The 19,811-nt window shown below is 42.3% G+C and overlaps 1 protein-coding gene across 4 annotated transcripts in view; it reads left to right on the forward strand.

The window, feature by feature from the left end:
* Window positions 1-1,258: 1,258 nt before the first annotated feature.
* LOC139422958 (oligophrenin 1) overlaps window positions 1,259-19,811 on the forward strand; it is a 55,385-nt gene continuing 36,832 nt past the window's right edge. The window contains exon 1 of one of the 4 annotated variants that reach the window (XM_071174475.1): window positions 1,259-1,791. In XM_071174475.1, the coding sequence (XP_071030576.1) occupies window positions 1,638-1,791 (154 nt within the window). In that variant the 5' untranslated portion in view covers window positions 1,259-1,637. The remainder of the gene's footprint in view (window positions 1,792-19,811) is intronic. The other 3 variants (XM_071174476.1, XM_071174477.1, XM_071174478.1) reach the window with 3 other exon arrangements.

A 19,811-nucleotide genomic window follows, 5' to 3' on the forward strand; every position in this document is an offset into this window, starting at 1 on the left:
GGCGAACAATTGGCCCTGTGTCATCCGGATTTGGCCGTCATTGTAAATAATAATTTGTTCATAACTGACTTGCCTAGCTAAATTAAAGTTAAATAAACAAATACAATTTTAAAATCTTACAAATTGTTGCATGTTGCATTTATATATTTGTTCAGTTTATTTCGAAAATTCAAACATATATTTGATGGAAAGATATGTTGTATGTTTCTGGATGATGCTATGCTGCCTTGTTGACAACATGACCAAGCAGCGCAGATTACAGTTCGATTTGAGAAGGGTACTCCTACCTCAACGCCTTTGCCTGTTTAAATCCCGGGCCATAGACCGGTGTCTAGCGGCTCAGCATAATCGAATCTGCCCAATATCAAATAACATTTTATTTGGTTGTGTACATACATTTTGCAAATGCTATCGTGAGTGTAGCGAACTGCTTATGTTCTTATCTCCAACAGTGCAGTAATACCTAACAATACTACACACGCAAATCCCCAAAAAGAAAATAAAGGAATTTAGAAATGTAGAAAAATTTGAACGAGCAATGTCAGAGTCTGGAATATAAATATATATATGTATATGCTGGTGTGTATAGACATTTTTATAGAAAATGTGTTGCCAGCAGCAGTAAATAATAATGCTGCATTCATAACAAATTGGTAATTACTAGTTGTGAACTCGTAAATACCAGTTGTATGCATTTACTTGCTTTGAACTTGTTTAGAAATGCTGATTGGCTAATGGCCAACAAGCTTCGTCAACGATACACTAAAGGTACAGCTATCATGCTTTTAAACAAATTATATGTTCAAAATCTATATTAATAGATTGCGTTTTATAAATAATGTTTTGTTGTTGCATTTAACTGTGGAAAATGCTGTTATAGAGGTAATATCCTTATTAGGGGAGGTCAGCATGTGGGAGAAGTTGGAGCTCAGAGATGATAGAGGAGTTTCCCACTAGTTACTAATTACCAGTTGGATTTTTCCCAGTCGTTTATTTTGACAATTTATGAACACAGCATATTAGCAAATTATGGAACATTTGACTATTCAAGAGCATGGGCGTTGGGCATTATTATGGTTGAAGTGGTTCAGAGAACAAAAACGTATATTGTCTTGTCTTGTCAAGTTGACACGAAGTAAGCACAAATTAATAGACAAAGGCAGTCAAATATCACAATGTATTAACATATCTACAATTTTATATCATCAAAATCGTGCATATGGAAAATATTTTGTGTAGCTGTCCCTTTAAGAATTATACTATGGGTGTGAAAGGAGGATGTGCTTGGCCAACCCGCTTTTCGCAAGTCACTATTTTAACCCCCGCAAAAAGGAAAAAGTATCCAAAGGAAAAATACATTTATGAGATGTAAAAAACGGGACCCAGATATACTCGAAGATACTTTGTAACAAAAATCACCTAACATTGTTTATTTGATGAATGAATGCATCAAGAATCTCTCATCAAGAATTACTGCGTTTCACGGGTCCGGTTCGACTGCATTCGTTTTTTGAGGAGCGGGCTAACCAAATCTCAACTTGGAAAATTGATCAACAATGTTCTGCAATATGTTGTTTTAATCCGAAGACTTCTCATTCTAACATCTAGGTAGCTGCACAGCATTCTAAAAATAAGTAATGGGGCATCCTCCGCTTGAGTTCAGCGACTGCTATGGGGATAGTCCGGATTTTAGAGAAAGACTAAAATGCTATGAATTAGAATTGGAAAGAACAAGCAAATTTCTCAAAGATGTCATCAAAGATGGCAACAGTGTAATCAATGCAATCAAGGGTAAGATTCTCTCTTTCTCCCCTTTTTTAATGTTTTACTTTATAGGCTGTTTGTGGCTCACGAGACAGCCTACCCACTGTTTGTAGGAGAGGAACCTCATTGTTGGGCAATTGTTTCCAAAAACAAAGCCTGCCTGATGCTTTCACTTGACCACCAGATAATCTGATTAGATATGGTGAAGCAGAGCCTGACAGATGGAAAGAATCTACTCTAGCCAATTTGAAAGATGCACACTGAGCAGTGGTGTGAAAAGGGGAGAGGGCTGGCCCTCTCCAAATTAAACCCATCTGCCCCCCCCCCCCCCCCCCCATCTGTTGTTCTGATGGATTACTGTAAAAATACATGTGTGAATGCACTTCAAACACGTTCATAATTTGCTGAATTGCAGCTGAATTACGAGAACACAATTTCAACCAATTTATCAGCCTAACATTTAACTTTTCTTGATAAGAAATGAGTGGATGGCAGTGGGCTGTGACAGCAGAATATTCTTTATGCAACCTATTTAAGATGTCAAAAACATGACCTGATAGACAACCTAAAGCTACATTGTAAATTAACTCTGAACTCTGGTATGACTCATCCCATGCTGACTTGTGCATGTTTACCTTTATTTAACTAGGCAAGTCATTTGAGAACAAATTCTTATTTTCAATGACGGCCTAGGAACAGTGGGTTAACTGCCTTGTTCAGGGGCAGAACGACAGATTTGTACCTTGTCAGCTCAGTCATTCGATCTTGCAACCTTTCGGTTAGTAGTCCAATATTCTAACCACTAGGCTACCTGCCACCCCACATGTGACTCATGCACCTTCTATCCTATACTTCATAAAGTCAGTCCAAATCCACAGAGCACTGATGGTGGATAGCCTATGGAGTCAAGATCAGGAATCATTTAGAGTCCTTATGTAGGTAGGAATAAATGTTTCAATCATTAGAAAAATATGATCTGATGTTTGCAGCACAGTCTATAACCACACCCAAACCACGTGCTAAACAAGCATAAGTAAACAATGGAAGCCCTTAGTGATTCCTTATTATACACAAGATGAACTTGTAGCATACGTTATAACCATGTTTTTGTCAATGTTGTCGTGCTCTGCGTTTATTATCCATGCCATGGTCCTGTCTGTTTTCCTTCCTGTTTTCTCTCCACCAAAACCACTGCCATATGATATTCTACTCTACATATAAAGCGAGAGTGCTGCCTTTGCAGGTCTCAAGGAAGCAAAAAATGTAAAACTCATCAACCAAATAATGTATGCTGACCAGTGTATTTGCCCTTGTGTTTACAGAAACTTGGTTGATGCCTTTTGCACTGTTGGAGTTGATCTTACTTAGGCTACTGAAGGCTAACCTCAGTATTTCACCAAAGTACCACTGTGCTAATCCCAAACGTCAGCTTTTGGACATTCTCCATGAGTACCACTGCCTTTTGGTATAGGACCAAATGACTGGAACAGTATTTGCATTGTTTGACCCACCAAGATTCCATTCCGTAGCCCAATTCACCAATGTCAAGCTTTTTATCTTGAAAACAGAAACTGCCATTGTAAAGAGAGATGAAGTGCTGAGTAGGGGATATGTCACTTATTCAGTCTTGGTGATAACTGGGGGTCACTTGAAGAGTGTTCATTGTCAATGTACAAGGGATTGGTCTCAAATAAGAGTCCCCCCCCCCTATGATATACTGATTTATCATAAGTCATAGGCCTAACAACACCCATCTGGTGGTGCAAACAAGTCCACAGTGAGTCCCCTAAGATTTATTTTAGTAGCGGTGGTAAAGTTAGTGTGGGGGGGCGTGTGGTAGTGGGCGTGGCCAATGGCACAGTCTCCGACCATACTCTTGGTTGCTGAGACATTATGTTGCTGTTTTAAAGCTGCAATTTTACACATTTTGCCATGGGGCAGAGAGACTTATTTTTTTATTTTAAAAGCTAATTTCCTGCAATTCCACAAAATATGCAATGGCTTGTGCCGTGTTATGTTTGAGTGACTAAAACATTATAGCAAAGTCAGTGGGGGCTCCAATAAATTACTCCATTATCGTTTCTTCATACTTTATATCTGGTTTTAGTCATTGATGTTCACACTGTTTTACCATCCTGAAAATATTATCTTATCTTTTTGAAGTGGAGTTAATGATATATGTAAGTACTGTAGGTAGCGTTTGCTAGCGCTAGTCTGCTGTACCTGAGTAAAAACAGTATTTTTCATCCTATAGCTTGTTCTCCAGATTCTTTTTAAATAGTGAGCCAATAGGTTTTCAGCACTTTTATTTACCTGACTGATCAAAACTTGTTTTCTCATGCTTTCTTGTATGTCTGCAGCATACACATACTGAGCAATATGTTTGTTACGTCAATTCACAATAAAATCGCAGTATAGAATCGCAATATATATTGTACCGGCACATAAGTACTGTGAAAATGTCATATCGTGTGAGGTCCCTGGCAATTCCTAGCCCTACTGCTCTTTCGATGACAGACTGACCAGGTGAATCCAGCTGAAAGCTATGATTCATTATTGATGTCACCTCTTATATCCAGTTCAATCAGTGTTGATGAAGGGGAGGAGACTGGTTAAAGAAGGATTTTAAGCCTTGAGACAATTGAGACATGGATTGTGTGTGCCATTCAGAGGGTGAATGGGCAAGACAAAATATTTAAGTGCCTTTTGAACAGGGTATGGTAGGTGCACCGGTTTTATTGCGTCAAGAACTGCAACACTGCTGGGTTTTTCATGCTCAACAGTTTCCTGTGTATCAAGAATGGTCCACCACCCAAAGGACATCCAGCCAACTTGACACAACTGTGGGAAGCATTAGTGGGCCAGCAAAATGCCTTTTTTGCTAACTCAAAATCTAACAATGTGTCATGACATTGTCATAAACCTACCCCCCAGGCCAATCATAAATACCTCTTCCCCCCTTTTTCCTCTCTCTACCCTACTGAGGTTACATTTGCAAAACCCTTGGTTAACATAGAGATTCTGGGAACGTCAGTAGGTGGGGGGAAATGAACTATATTCTGGAAATCCGAACAATTGAACATATGCGGTGGTACTTAATGAATATGATGTCAGTTCGGTTGTCATCTGAGACATTTTCATCAATGATAAGATGACATAAACTCTACAGTGGAAAGTCTACACATCGGAGTTATCGGATTCACATGGAATTGTGGTTCAATTTAAATGTTTGAATATAAAATTATTTGTGATGGGGTGAAATGTGATTTTAGCTTCTAAAATGTGACATTTGGGTTTTCATAAGATAGGGCTTCTCAATCAGGGGCCCTCTCCTGTGAAGGGACAAGGGCTATAAAACTTTTCAAACACACCCTCCTCTCCCTTCCTATATAAGCCCTTGATGACAACATAACTTCCTGTTCCGATGATGTGAGGACGACGATCCAACTAACTACAGAACGAAGCCAACATCAGCGTGAGCTTTGGTTGAGAATGGTATGAACTTTGAACTCTTATTCACTACAGAAGTGATACCTCCTAGTCGTTGAGTTAGCAACAGCTGCTGCAAACGAGGGTTAGGAAGGAACAGGCAACACGGTCTTCCATCTACCACCAACCTACAGCTCAGAGTAAATATTTATTGCATTTTCCTTTTCCAAATGGGCGGTAATTTAGAATGCATAAGATACTGTATTTACAATAGCACAGCTTTTTCCCTTTGTTCCTCAGTCTCCCGCTCTTTCACTCAACCCAGCCCCTTTTCCTTTGTGTAACAAGCTGTCATATCTGTTCCGCCTGCTAGAGACGTTTTCCTTTATGATGTAATTTGTAATCAAGTTATGATTAATTGTGTGCATGTGTGATTAGTTAGGTATTTAGTAAATAAATAATTAAACCCAATTTTGTATTGCTGATTCAACTTGTTAGCCAGGGTTCGTGCAGATAAAAGAATTTACAACTTTCAGATGAGACTGAATTGAGGTGACGATTGATATTGACTACTATGGATGTAAAATATTACTAGGTCTTTAAGAGTTTATTCAGACGATAACAGCTCTATAAATATAATTTTTTGGTGCCCGACTCTCTAGTTAATTACATTTACATGATTAATCAGGTAATAGTAATTACGGATAAATTATTTTATAGAATAGCATGTCATATCACATAATCCGGCATAGCCAAAGACAGGACAAATGCAATAATCAATTATGTAATACTAGAAAAACACAAGAAATATGAAGAACACAAGTGTAAGCATACTTTAGTATATACAGGGTCAGTTCCAATACCATATTTACGATGTGCAGGGATACTGGAGTGATGGAGGTAGAAATGTGTAGGGTTGACTAGGCAACAGGATATAAGATGCACAGAGTAGCAGCAGCTTGTATGTGAGTGGGTGTGTGTAGAGTCAGTATAAATGTATGTGCATATTATGTGTGAGTAAGCAGAGGATCGAGTGTGTGTAGGGCCCTGTGAGTGTGCATATAGAGAGTGCAAAAATAAAAGGTAAAAAAAGATATAAGGTTAACACAGTCTGTGTAGCTATTCAGTCACCCAAGTCATAGACTGTTCTCTCTGCTACCGCACGGCAAGCTGTACCGGAGCATAAAGTCTAGGACCAAAAGGCTCCTTAATAGCTTCTACCTCCAAGCCAAAAGACTGCTGGACAACTAAACTAATTAAATGCCACCCCCCACCCCCCTTTGTTTTTACACTTCTGCTACTCTCTGTTTATTATCTATGCATAGTCACTTAACAAATTACCCTGACTAACCTGTGCCCCTGCACATTGACTCGGTACTGTCTGTATATCGCCTCATATTACTTTTTGATGTAGATTTTTTTTATTTTTTTACTTTAGTTTATTTAGGGCTTGTAAGTAAGCATTTCAAGCATTTCACTGTAAGGTCGCATGTGACAAATAAAATTAGATTTTTTATATTTTTTATTTATCAGTCTTATTCCTTGGGAATAGAAGCTGTTCAAGAGCCTGTTGGTGTCAGACTTGATGCACCAGTACCGCGTGAAAGCAGAGAGAATAGACTCCAACCACCCAAGCCATCGACTAATGATTTTCCGGGCTTTCTTTCCATACTGCCTGATATAGATGTCCTGGATGGCAGGGAGCTCGGCCCCAGTGATGTCCTGTGCTGTCCACACCACCCTCTGTAGTGCTATGCGATTGAGGGCGGTGCTATTGCCATACCAGTCAGTGATGCAGCCAGTCAAGATGCTCTATGGTACAGTTGTAGAACTTTTTGAGGGCCAATGCCATACTATTTCAACCTCCTGAGGGGGAAGAGGCCCTGTCACACCTTCTTCAGGACTGTGTAGTTGGAGACTGCGTGTGTGGACCATTTTAAGTCTTTAGTGATTTGCTCCACTGCAGCCCTGTGTAACAGTATTGCTTCTGTCCCTCTCCTCTCCCCAACCTGGGCTTGAACCAGGGACCCTCTACACACATCAACAACAGTCACCGTTGAAGCATTGTTACATATCGCTCCACAAAGCCCCGGTCCTTGCAGAGCAGGGGAAATAACTACTTCAAGGTCTCAGAGCTAGTGACTTCACCGATTTCAAATGCTTCTAGCGCGCACCGCTAACTAGCCAGCTATTTCATACCGGTTTCACTAGTCTGTCTGATATCTTGGGCCTCCTCATTGGCACACCTCTTCTGATGTAATTTAAGAAAATATATTTGGCAGCAGAGCAGGAGACGGCAATTAAGCAGTGGAGCAACGTTCCAATTCTGGGTCCAGCGGAGTAGGCTGAACCTGAAGCTGAGTTTGCCCTCAGCTCTTGTAGTGTTTTACCTTGTTGATCTATGCCCCAACCTTAAGAACCATTCTAACCATTAGCATGTCCATGTCTTATCTGTATATTATACAATGGGTGGGTCTAATCTTGAAGGCTGATTGGGTAACTGCATTCCAGCTGGTGTCTATTCCACAAGTTACCACCGGCTAAATCTATGACATTAAAATGCCTATTTACTCTGTTTCATCTGACTGTGCAATCCACTGTCTCATCAGCCCAGCAAAGCCATTTCTAAACTTGCTCTCCACTATAAAAAGCATCTAGACATTATCTCACATTTCTTTTAGACTAACATTTGTTTTCAACAGCGGATATTTGCATAAAACTTGCTGTCTGTCTCTGACATTTGCAACATTGTTGCAAATTCGATCTCTAGCTATTCCATAGTAATGAACGTGTCGGGTCGAGACGCGGGCAGGCAATGTTTCTCAGCCAGTCGAAACCATGAATCAGCTGACATTTTTATGATCTATACAAAGAAATGTAAATGTAAAAAAAGTCTAACTAAATTAAGTGCAGCTAGTTTGCAGTCTTTCCAGCTTCGTTTTGAAGTGATTGTGTTAGCTGTGTTGTTGGCTAGCTCCTCTGAACAACGGTGTCCTGACGAGTGAGCAATTTTTCTATGCCAGGTGAAATCGTGCCTAATTTCAGTCATTGTATGGATGTATCCAAATAAATGTTACCAGAAATCAGCTTATGCAAATGCAGCTACTTTGCTGTTATTCTGGCTGCACATTTGATGTGGCTATAAATTAGCTGTAGCTGGCTGGCTGGCTAGCTAGCAAGCAAGGGATAAGGACATTGCCAGCCAATTTTGCAATGGAACATTGAGAAAAAAGACTGAACGATTGGGTACTGAACGGCTGGGAACAAATAGAATATTAGGGAGGTAAGGCAATGAATAGGCCATAGAGGCGAAATAATTACAATTTAGCATTAACACTGGAGTGAAATCAAATTTCATTTGTCACATACACATGGTCAGCAGATGTTAATGCGAGTGTAGCGAAATGCTTGTGCTTCTAGTTCCGACCATGCAGTAAAATCTAACAAGTAATGTAACCTAAAAATTTCACAACAACTACCTTATACACACAAGTGTAAAGGAATGAATAAGAATATGTACATAAAAATATATGAATGCGAGATGGCCAAATGGCATAGGCTAGATGCAGTAGATGGTATAGAGTACAGTATATACATATGAGATGAGTAATGTATGTAAACATTATATAAAGTGGCATTGTTTGTGGATAGTGATACATTTATTACATACATTTTTCCATTCGTAAAGTGGCTAGAGTTGAGTCAGTATGTTGGTAGCAGCCACGCAATGTTAGTGATGGCTGTTTAACAGTCTGATGGCCTTGAGATAGAAGCTGTCTCTCAGTCCCCGCTTTGATGCACCTGTACTGACCTCGCCTTCTGGATGATAGCGGGGTGAACAGGCAGTGGCTCGGGTGGTTGTTGTCCTTGATGATATTTTTGGCCTTCCTGTGACATCTGGTGGTATAGGTGTCCTGGAGGGCAGGTAGTTTGCCACCGGTGATGCGTTGTGTAGACCTCACTACCCTCTGGAGAGCCTTACGGTTGTGGGCGGCGCAGTTGCAGCCTGACAGGATGCTCTAGATTTGTGCATCTGTAAAAGTTAGTGTTTTTGGTGACAAGCCGAATTTCTTCAGCCTCCTGAGGTTGAAGAGGCGCTGCTGCGCCTTCTTCACCACGCTGTCTGTGTGGGTGGACCAATTCAGTTTGTCTGTGATGTGTATGCCGAGGACCTTACTTTCCACCCTCTCCACTACTGTCCCGTCGATGTGGATAGGGGGCTGCTCCCTCTCCTGTTTCCTGAAGTCCACGATCATCTCCTTTGTTTTTGGTGACATTGAGTGTGAGGTTATTATCCTGACACCACACCTCCTCCCTGTAGGCCGTCTCGTCGTTGCTGGTAATCAAGCCTACCACTGTAGTGTCGTCTGCAAACTTGATTATTTAGTTGGAGGCGTGCATGGCCATGCAGTCGTGGGTGAACGGAGTACAGGAGAGGGCTGAGAACGCACCTTGTGTCCAATGTTGAGGATCAGCAGGGTGGAGATGTTGTTACCTACCCTCATTACCTGGGGGCGGCCCGTCAGGATTCCAGGACCCATTTGCACAGGGCGGGGTCGAGACCCAGGGTCTCGAGCTTGATGACGAGTTTGGAGACTACTATGGTGTTAAATGCTGAGCTGTAGTCAATGAACAGCATTCTTACTTAGGTATTCCTCTTGTTGTTGCGATTGCGTCATCTGTGGACCTATTGGGGCGGTAAGCAAATTGGAGTTGGTCTAGGGTGTCAGGTAGGGTGGAGGTTATATGGTCCTTGACTAGTCTCTTAAAGCACTTCATGATGGCGGAAGTGAGTACTACGGGGCGGTAGTCATTTAGCTCAGTTACCTTAGCTAACTTGGGAACAGGAACGTGGTGGCCCTCTTGAACCATGTGGGAACAGCAGACTGGGATAAGGCTTGATTGAATATGTCCATAAACACACCAGCCAGCTGGTCTGCGCATGCTCTGAGAACGTGGCTGGGGATGCCGTCTGGGCCTGCAGCCTTGCATGGGTTAACACGTTTAAATGTTTTACTCACATTGGCTGCAGTGAAGGAGAGACCGCAGGTTTTGGTAGCGGGCTGTGTCAGTGGCACTGTATTGTCCTCAAAGCGAGCAAAGAAGTTGTTTAGTTTGTCTGGGAGCAAGACATCGTGGTCCGCGACGGGGCTGGTTTTTCTTTTATAGTCCGTGATTGACTGTAGACCCTGCCACATACCTCATGTTTGAGCAGTTGAATTGCGACTCTACTTTGTCTCTATACTGACGCTTATCTTGTTTGATTGCCTTGCGGAGGGAAAATCTACACTGTTTGTATTCGGTCATGTTTCCGGTCACCTTGCCCTGATTAAAAGCAGTGGTTTGCACTTTCAGTTTTGCACGAATGCTGCCATCAATCCACGGTTTCTGGTTGGGGAATGTTTTAATAGACGCTGTAGGTACAACATCACCGATGCACTTGCTAATAAACTCGCTCACTGAATCAGCATATTCATCAATGTTGTTGTTCAATGCTATGCGGAACATATCTCAGTCCACATGATCAAAGCGATCTTGAAGCGTGGAATCTGATTGGTCGGACCAGCGTTGAACAGACCTGAGCACAGGTGCTTCCTTTTTAAGTTTGTCTATAGGTGGGGAGCAACAAAATGGAGTCGTGGTCAACTTTTCTGAAAGGAGGCCGGGGGAGGGCCTTATATGCTTCGCGGAAGTTAGAATAACAATGATACAGGGTTTTGCCAGCCCGGGTCGCGCAATCGATATGCTGATAAATAGGGATAGGGAGCCTTGTTTTCAGATTAGCCTTTTTAAAATCCCTAGCTACAATAAATGCAGCCTCAGGATATGTGGTTTCCAGTTTACATGGAGTCAAATAACGTTTGTTCAGGGCCTTCGATGTGTCTGCTTTGGGGTGAATATACACGACTATGGTTAGGATCAAAGAGAATTCTCTTGGTAGATAATGCGGTCTGCATTTGATTGTGAGGAATTCTAAGTCAGGTTAACTTGAGTTCCTGTATGTTATGATCACACCACGTCTCGTTAATCATAAGGCATACACCCCCGCCCTTCTTCTTACCAGAGAGATGCTTGTTTCTGTCAGAGCGATGCGTGAAGAAACCAGGTGGCTGTACCGACTCCGATAGCGTGTCTCGAGTGAGCCATGTTTCCTTGACACAAAGAACGTTAGGCTCTGGAAGGCAACCCTTGCTCTGATTTCGTCTACCTTGTTGTCAAGGGACTGGACATTGGCAAGTAGTATGCTCGGGAGCAGAGCGCGATGTGCCTGTCTACGGAGCCTGACCAGAAGACCGCTCTGTCTGACCCTTCTGCGGCGCCATTGTTTTGGGTCGCTGAATGGGATCCGATCCTTTGTCCTGGGCGGTGGGTCAAACAGAGGATCCGCTTAGGGAAAGTCGTATTCCTGCTCGTAATGTTAGTGAGTTGACGTTGCTCTTATATCCAATAGTTGCTTCCGACTGTATGTAATAAAACCTAAGAATTCCTGGGGTAACAATGTAAGAAATAACATATATCTCTGTTGGCGCCGGATGTTAGATTTGCAAGTAGATATACTGGGTCCAGCGGAGTAGGCTGAAGCTGAGTTTGCCCTCAAAAGCGTAAGAAGATACATAACAATATGGGGGTGAGGTAGTTGGGTGTGCTATTTACAGATTGGCTGTGTACAGGTACAATGATCGGTAAGCTGCTCTGACAGCTGATGCTTAAAGTTAGAGAGGGAGATATGACTCCAGCTTCAGATTTTTGCAATTCGTTCCAGTCATTGGCAGCTGAGAACTGGAAGGAAAGGCATCCAAACGAGGTGTTGGCTTTGGAGATGACCAGTGAAATATACCTGCTGGAGCGTGTGCTATGGGTGGGTGTTGCTATGGTGACCAGTGAGCTGAGATAAGGCGGGTCTTTACCTAGCAAAGACTTATAGATTACCTGGATCCAGTGAGTTTGGCGATGAATATGAAGCAAGGGCCAGCCAACGAGAGCATACAGGTCGCAGTGGTGGGTAGTGTATATGGGGCTTTGGTGACAAAACGGATGGCATTGTGATAGACTACATCTAGTTTACTGAGTAGAGTGTTGGAGACTATTTTGTAAGTGACATCACCAAAGTCAAGGATCGGTAGGATAGTCAGTTTTACGAGGGTATGTTTGGCAGCATGAGTGAAGGATGCTTTGTTGCGAAATAGGAAGCCGATTCTAGATTTGATTTTGCATTGGAGATGCTTAATACGAGTCTGGAAGGAGAGTTTACAGTCTAACCAGGCACCTAGGTATTTGTAGTTGTCCACATATTCTAAGTCCGAATCGTCCAGAGTAGTGATGCTAGACGGGCGGACAGGTGTGGGCAGCAATCGGTTGAAGAGCATGTATTTAGTTTTACTAGCATTTAAAAGCAGTTGGAGGCCACGGAAGGAGTGTTGTATGGCATTGAAGCTCATTTGGAGGTTTAACAGTGTCCAAAGAAGGGCCATATATATACAGAATGATGTCGTCCGCGTAGAGGTGGATCAGAGAATCACCAGCAGCAAGAGACATCATTGATATATACGGAGAAAAGAATCGTCCCGAGAATTGAACACTGTGGCACCCCCATAGAGACTGCCAGAGGTCCGGACAACAGGCCCTCTGATTTGACACACTGAACTCTGTCTGAGAAGTAGTTGGTGAACCAGTGGAGGCAGTCATTTGAGAAACCAAGGCTATTGAGTCTTCCAATAAGAATGCGGTGATTGACAGAGTCGAAAGCCTTGGCCAGATCAAATCAAATCAAATCAAATTTATTTATTTTATTTTTTCAAATTTATTTTTCAAATCAAATCAAATCAAATTTATTTATATAGCCCTTCGTACATCAGCTGATATCTCAAAGTGCTGTACAGAAACCCAGCCTAAAACCCCAAACAGCAAGCAATGCAGGTGTAGAAGCACGGATCCATGAAGACGGTTGCACAGTACTGTCTTTTATCGATGGCAGTTATGATATTGTTTAGGACCTTGAGCGTGGCAGAGGGGCACCATGACCAGCTCGGAAACCGGATTGCATAGTGGAGAAGGTACGGTGGGATTCGAAATGGTCGGTGATCTGTTTGTTAACTTCGCTTTTGAAGACCTTAGAAAGGCAGGGCAGGATGGATATAGGTCTATAACAGTTTGGGACTAGAGTGTCTCCCCCTTTTTAAGAGGGGGATGACCGCGGCAGCTTTCCAATCTTTGGGGATCTCAGACGATATGAAAGAGAGGTTGAACAGGCTAGTAATAGGGGTTGCAACAATTTCAGCGGATCATTTTAGAAAGAGAGGGTCCAGATTGTCTAGCCCAGCTGATTTGTAGGGAGCCAGATTTTGCATTTCTTTCAGAACATCAGCTGTCTGGATTTTGGTGAAGGGGGGCGGGCAAGTTTCTGCAAGGGTCACAGAGCTGTTGGCCGGGGTAGCGGTAGCTAGGTGGAAAGCATGGCCAGCCGTAGGAAAATGCTTATTGAAATGAAATGATCGATTATCGTAGATTTATCAGTGGTGACAGTGCTTCCTAGCCTCAGTGCAGTGGGCAGCTTTGAGGAGGTGCACTTATTCTCCATGGACTTTAGTGTCCCAACAATGTTTGGAATTAGTTCTACAGGATGCACATTTCTGTTTGAAAAAGCTAGCCTTAGCTTTCCTAACTGACTGTATATATTGGTTCCTGACTTCCCTGAAAAGTTGCATATCGCGAGGGCTATTCGATGCTAATGCAGAACGCCACAGGATGTTTTTGTGCTGGTCAAGGGCAGTCAAGTCTGGGGTGATCCAAGGGCTATCTGTTCTTAGTTCTCAATTTTTTGAAAGGGGCGTGCTTATTTAAGATAGTGAGGAAAGCACTTTTGAAGAGCAACCAGGCATCCTCTACTGACGGGATGAGGTCAATATACTTCCTGGATACCCGGGCCAGGTTGATTAGAAAGGCCACGCTGAAGTGTTTTAGGGAGTGTTTGACAGTGATGAGGGGTGGTCAAACGGATCCATTATGGACGCAGGCAATGAGGCAGTGATCGCTGAGATCCTGGTTGAAGACCGCAGAAGTGTATTTAGAGGGCAAGTTGGTCAGGATGATATCTAAGAGGGTGCCCATGGTTACGGATTTAGGGTTGTACCTGTTAGGTTGCTTGATAATTTGTGTGAGATTGAGGGCATGTAGCTTAGATTGTAAGACAGCCGGGTTGTTAAGTATATCCCAGTTTAGGTCACCTAACAGTATGAACTCTGAAGGTAGATGGGGGGGGGGGGGGGTCAATCAATTCACATATGGTGTCCAGGGCACAGCTGGGGGCTGAGGGGGATAACAAGCGGATACAGTGAGACTTTTTTTCTGGAAACGTGGATCTTTAAAAATAGAATCTTGAATTGTTTGTGGACAGACCTGGATAGTATGACAGAACTCTGCAGGCTATCTCTGCAGTAGATTGCAACTCCGCCCCTTTTGGCAGTTCTATCTTGTTGGAAAATGTTGTAGTTAGGGGTGGACATTTCTAGATTTTTGGTGGCCTTCCTAAGGCAGGATTCAGACACAGCTAGGGCATCAGGGTTGTCGGAGTGTGCTAAAGCAGTGAATAAAACATACTTAGGGAGGAGGCTTCTGATGTTAACATGCATGGAACCAATGCTTTTACGGTTACAGAAGTTAACAAATGAGAGTGCCTGGGGAATAGGAGTGGTGCTGGGGGCTGCAGGGCCTGGGTTAACCTCTACATCACCAGTGGAACGGAGGAGTAGGATAAGGGTATGGCTAAAGGTTAACTGGTCGTCGAGGGCGTTCGGAACAGAGTAAAAGGAGCAGATTTCTGGGCGTGGAAGAATAGATACAAGGGTATGGAAGAATGTGAGTACATTGGAGGTAAACCTTGGCATTGAGTGACGATGAGAGAGGTTTTGTCTCTAGAGGCGCCAGTTAAGCCAGGTGAGGTCACCGCGTGTGTGGGGGGTGGGACAAAAAGGCAACCTAAGGCATATTGGGCAGGGCTGGGGGCTCTACAGTGAAATAAGACAATAATAACCAACCATAACAGCATTAGACAAGGCATATTGACATTCGGGAGATTCATGTGTAGCCGAGTGATCATAGGGTCCAATGAGTAGCAATAGGTGAGTCAGGGAGTCGTTCGGTAGTCACTACTACACTAGGCGAGCTGGAGACACGGCGATTCAGACATCTAGCAGGCCGGGGCTAGCAGATGGGCCTTCGGCGGCGGCGCAACGGAAGAGCCTGTTGAAACCACTTCGATTTACGATTTACGACGATTTACGTCGGTAGCATAGGGTTGGGAGGTATCCAGATTGTCATACCTTTTCTGTACCATACGGTATATCCGAATGTGCACACAAGGAGCGCTATAAAATAAAATAAAAACATTTAGGCAACAGGGCTCCTGATCCAGGAGGGGATTGAATGTCTCTGCTCTAACTAAGCTTGATCTTGACGCCTAGCCAATTAGTTAGCTGGAGAAAAATGAAAACACGAAGTACACAAACTATTTGTTCCTTTTAAAAACCTGCTGTATATTGTGTTCTGTAGCTTAGAAAATAAATAATTGTTACCCGATGACAACATAAGGATATTTGTTTCTTACATTATAGCTGTTTTCCTGAAGAAGATAAATCTACTAAGTTCTTTGTTTCCTTGCCACGTTACACGATACTTGTATTTATTATGGATCCCTGGCAACAGCGACTCTTCCTGGGGTCCGGCAAAAATTAAGGCAGCTATACAATTTAAAAAAACATTACAATACATAAATTACAGAATTCACAACACACTGTGCCCTCAGGCCCATACTCCACTACCACATATCTACTAGACAAAATACATACAGTACAGTGTGTATGTTATCGTGTGTATGCATGTGTCTGTGCCTATGTTTGTGTTACTTCAGTCCCCAGTGTTCCATAAGTTGTGTTTTTACTTTCTTTTTAAATTTGATTCTACTCCTTGCATCAGTTACCTGTTGTGGAATATAGTTCCATATAGTCATGGCTCTATGTAGTACTGTGCTCCTCCCATCTGGACTTGGACTGTGAAGAGACCTCTGGTGGCATGTCTTGTGGGGTGTGCATGGGTATTTTAATCATACAGCTCAGTCCCTTCAGCTTGTCAACACCTCTTACGAAAACTAATATTTGATGTCAATCTCTCTTCTACTACTTTTAAAGGCCAGCCGTGCTGCCCTGTTCTGGGCCAGCTGCAATTTTCCCAAGTCCCTGACCACACTACTGTAGTCCAGGTGCGACAAAACAAGGGCCTGTAGGACCTGCCTTGTTGATAGTGTTAAGAATGCGACAAAACAAGGGCCTGTAGGACCTGCCTTGTTGATAGTGTTAAGAATGCACACTACCGCTTTATTATGGACAGACATCTCCCCATCTTAGCTATTATTTTTATCAATATGTTTTGATCAATCCAGGGTAACTCCAAGCAGTTTTGTCACCTCAACTTGCCGTTGTGACAATCATTAATGTGGTTGATTGTGACATACCACATTCAATTATTACACAATTAAATGAATCATATAACAATGAAGTAGTAATCTGGGGCACCACGGGAAAAGTTATTTAACGAGTTACTATCTCCTGACTAAACTCTAAAGATATATATTTATCTTATATCAGTCACAGTCAATTCATTAATTCTTATTTACCTTATCAGTCTCATTCTGAATGTCGCAAAACTCTTGGATAACTGCACGAACCCTAGCATAAATTATGAATCAGCAATATACAAATTGGCTTAGTTATTTATTTACTAACTAAATAATCACACAGAATTACAAACAGGATAGCTTACACATTGATTACTACACAATGCAATGAAAAGTCCCTAGTGGACTAAAAGGAGATGACTGCTTGTTACACAAAATGTCGGATTCAAAAGAGAGGGAAAGGGAGAGACAAAGGAATTCCACGTACATACAGTTCATAACTATGCTCATGGTAATGCAAATACTTTGAAAAGGGCCTCGCACATCTAAGTAAAACTTTTTGCAGGTGCATGGCAACAGTTGAACAAGATGAATGAAAAAGGAAACCGCACACTGCTCTTGATAGTATCACTGATCTTTAATAAGTAAGCTTATTAATGCAAATACTTTGCACATGAACGGCCACTCATTCGAAATAATTGCAATGTACATATTTACGTGTGTATGGGTTTGCTGTGTCTGTTGAAAACACTCGTTCCATCTATGGGGAGTAATTCCAGAGTTTCTGGTTGTCCACCAGAGGTCACCATGTCCTTTGAAGCTGTAGCTTCTCTGTCTCAGAGTGTACGTTAGACCAGCTCTTCCAGAGGAAGTGTTTGTTAGAATGGATCTTTCTAAGTCCCAACCGGTGGTTCTTGGTCGAGTTTAGTACTTTAGTACTAGACTAAAGTACTTAAACAGCTGCACACTGAATGTTCCTGTGTAGTCTTCTTCGAGAGAGAGTTTCAGCATTTCTAACCATTTCGTACCTTTCAGCTCACACGGTCTGTCACATTGGTCTAATGTAGAGCTAGAACCATTTTACACACCTGTAGCAACCCTGCAATGTACTGATCTCTAGAGATTTAAATTCCTACCATTTCAACGTACAGCCACGCTCCATGTTTTTCTGGTCTCCTAGATTCTAACCATTCGTGACATCCGGTTCAACACCATCCGCTTGCTTGGTCTGATACGTTAATTCTTCATGAGGGGTTTTATGCACTCTGGCAAAAGGGGCGTTCCAAGTGCAGCATCTAGTTGCTCCTCGTTACACACCACAGACCAGCAAATGTTCTTTACATCATCAACATATGAATCACTACAAAATGTATTGTATGACCTCTTTATACACTATATTATGCCCAGCCTTTAGTACTTTGGTTTTCCTAGATATGGCTATTATATTGTAATCACTACTATGGATTTGGATACTGCTTTAAAGCTAATTTCTGCAGCATTAGTAAAGATGTTATCAATCCATGTTGATTTAATTCCTGTTGTGTTTGTAAATACCCTGGTAGGTTGACTGACAACTTGAACCAGGTTGCATGCACTGATTACAGTTTGAAGTTTTTTCTTGAGTGGACAGCTTGATGAGATTCAGTCAATATTTAAATCACCCAGAATATATACTTCTCTATCACATACATTATCAAGCATTTCACACACATTATCCAGACAGGATGCCCCAGGTGGTGAAGGTAGCAAACAACATCTCCACTTTGCTGATCCTGAACACTGGGGCCTCACAAGGGTGTGTGCTCAGCTCCCTCCTGTACTCCCTGTTCACCCATGACTGCGTGACCATGCACGCCTCCAACTCAATCGTCAAGTTTGCAGATGACACAACATTAGTAGGCTTAATTAGCAACACCGACGAGACCGCCTACAGGGAGGAGTTGAGGGCACTCGGAGTGTGGTGTTAGGAAAACAACCTCTCACTCAACGTCAACAAAACAAAGGAGCTGATCGTGGACTTCAGGAAACAGCAGAGTGAGCACCCCCCTATCCACATCGAAGGGACAGCAGTGGAGAAGGTGGAACGTTTTAAGTTCCTCTGTGTACACATCACGGACAACTGAAATGGTCAATCCACACAAAGTGTGGTGAAGGCGCAACAGCGCCTCTTCAACCTCCAGGAGGCTGAAGAAATTTGGCTTGTCACCTAAAACCCTCAAACATTTTATAGATGCACAATTGAGAGCATCCTGTCGGGTTGAATCACCGTCTGGTACTGCAACTATACCTCCCACAACTGCATGGCTCTGTTCAGAGGGCGGGGTGGTCTGCACAACGCATCACCGGGGACAAACTACCTGCCCTCCAGGACACCTAAAACACCCGATGTCACTGGAAGGCCAAAACAATAATTGACAACAACCATGAGCCACTGCCTGTTCACCCTGCTACCGTCCAGAAGGCGAGGTCAGTACAGGTGCATCGAAGCTGGGACAGAGAAACTGAAAAATAGCGTCTATCTCAAGACCATCAGACTGTTAAACAGCCATCACTAACACAGAGGCTGCTGCTTACATACAGACTTGAAATCATTGGCCGCTTTTTAATAAATGGATCACTAGTCACTTTAATAATGTCACTTTTATTGTTTACATATCTTGCATTACTCATCTCATTCATATATATATATATATATATATACACACACACACAATGGGGAGAACAAGTATTTGATACACTGCCGATTTTTGCAGGTATTGCTACTTACAAAGCATGTAGAGGTCTTCAACTGTGAGAGACGGAATCTAAAACAAAAATCCAGAAAATCACATTGTATGATTTTTAAGTAATTAATTAGCATTTTATTGCAAATGAATTACTGGATTTATTTTCTCATTTTGTCTGTCATAGTTTAAGTGTACCTATGATGAAAATTACAGGCCTCATCTTTTTAAGTAGGAGAACTTGCACAATTGGTGGCTGACTAAATACTTTTTTGCCCCACTGTACATATACTTATTTCATTCCTTTACTTAGATTTTTGTGTATTTGGTAGTTGTTGTGAAATTGTTAGATTACATGTTAGGTATTGCTGCACTGTCGGAACTAGAAGCACCAGCATTTCGCTACACTCGCAATAACATCTGCTAACCATGTGTATGTAACCAAT

Source organism: Oncorhynchus clarkii, chromosome 12 (assembly GCF_045791955.1).
Source record: "Oncorhynchus clarkii lewisi isolate Uvic-CL-2024 chromosome 12, UVic_Ocla_1.0, whole genome shotgun sequence".
Taxonomy (NCBI): domain Eukaryota; kingdom Metazoa; phylum Chordata; class Actinopteri; order Salmoniformes; family Salmonidae; genus Oncorhynchus; species Oncorhynchus clarkii.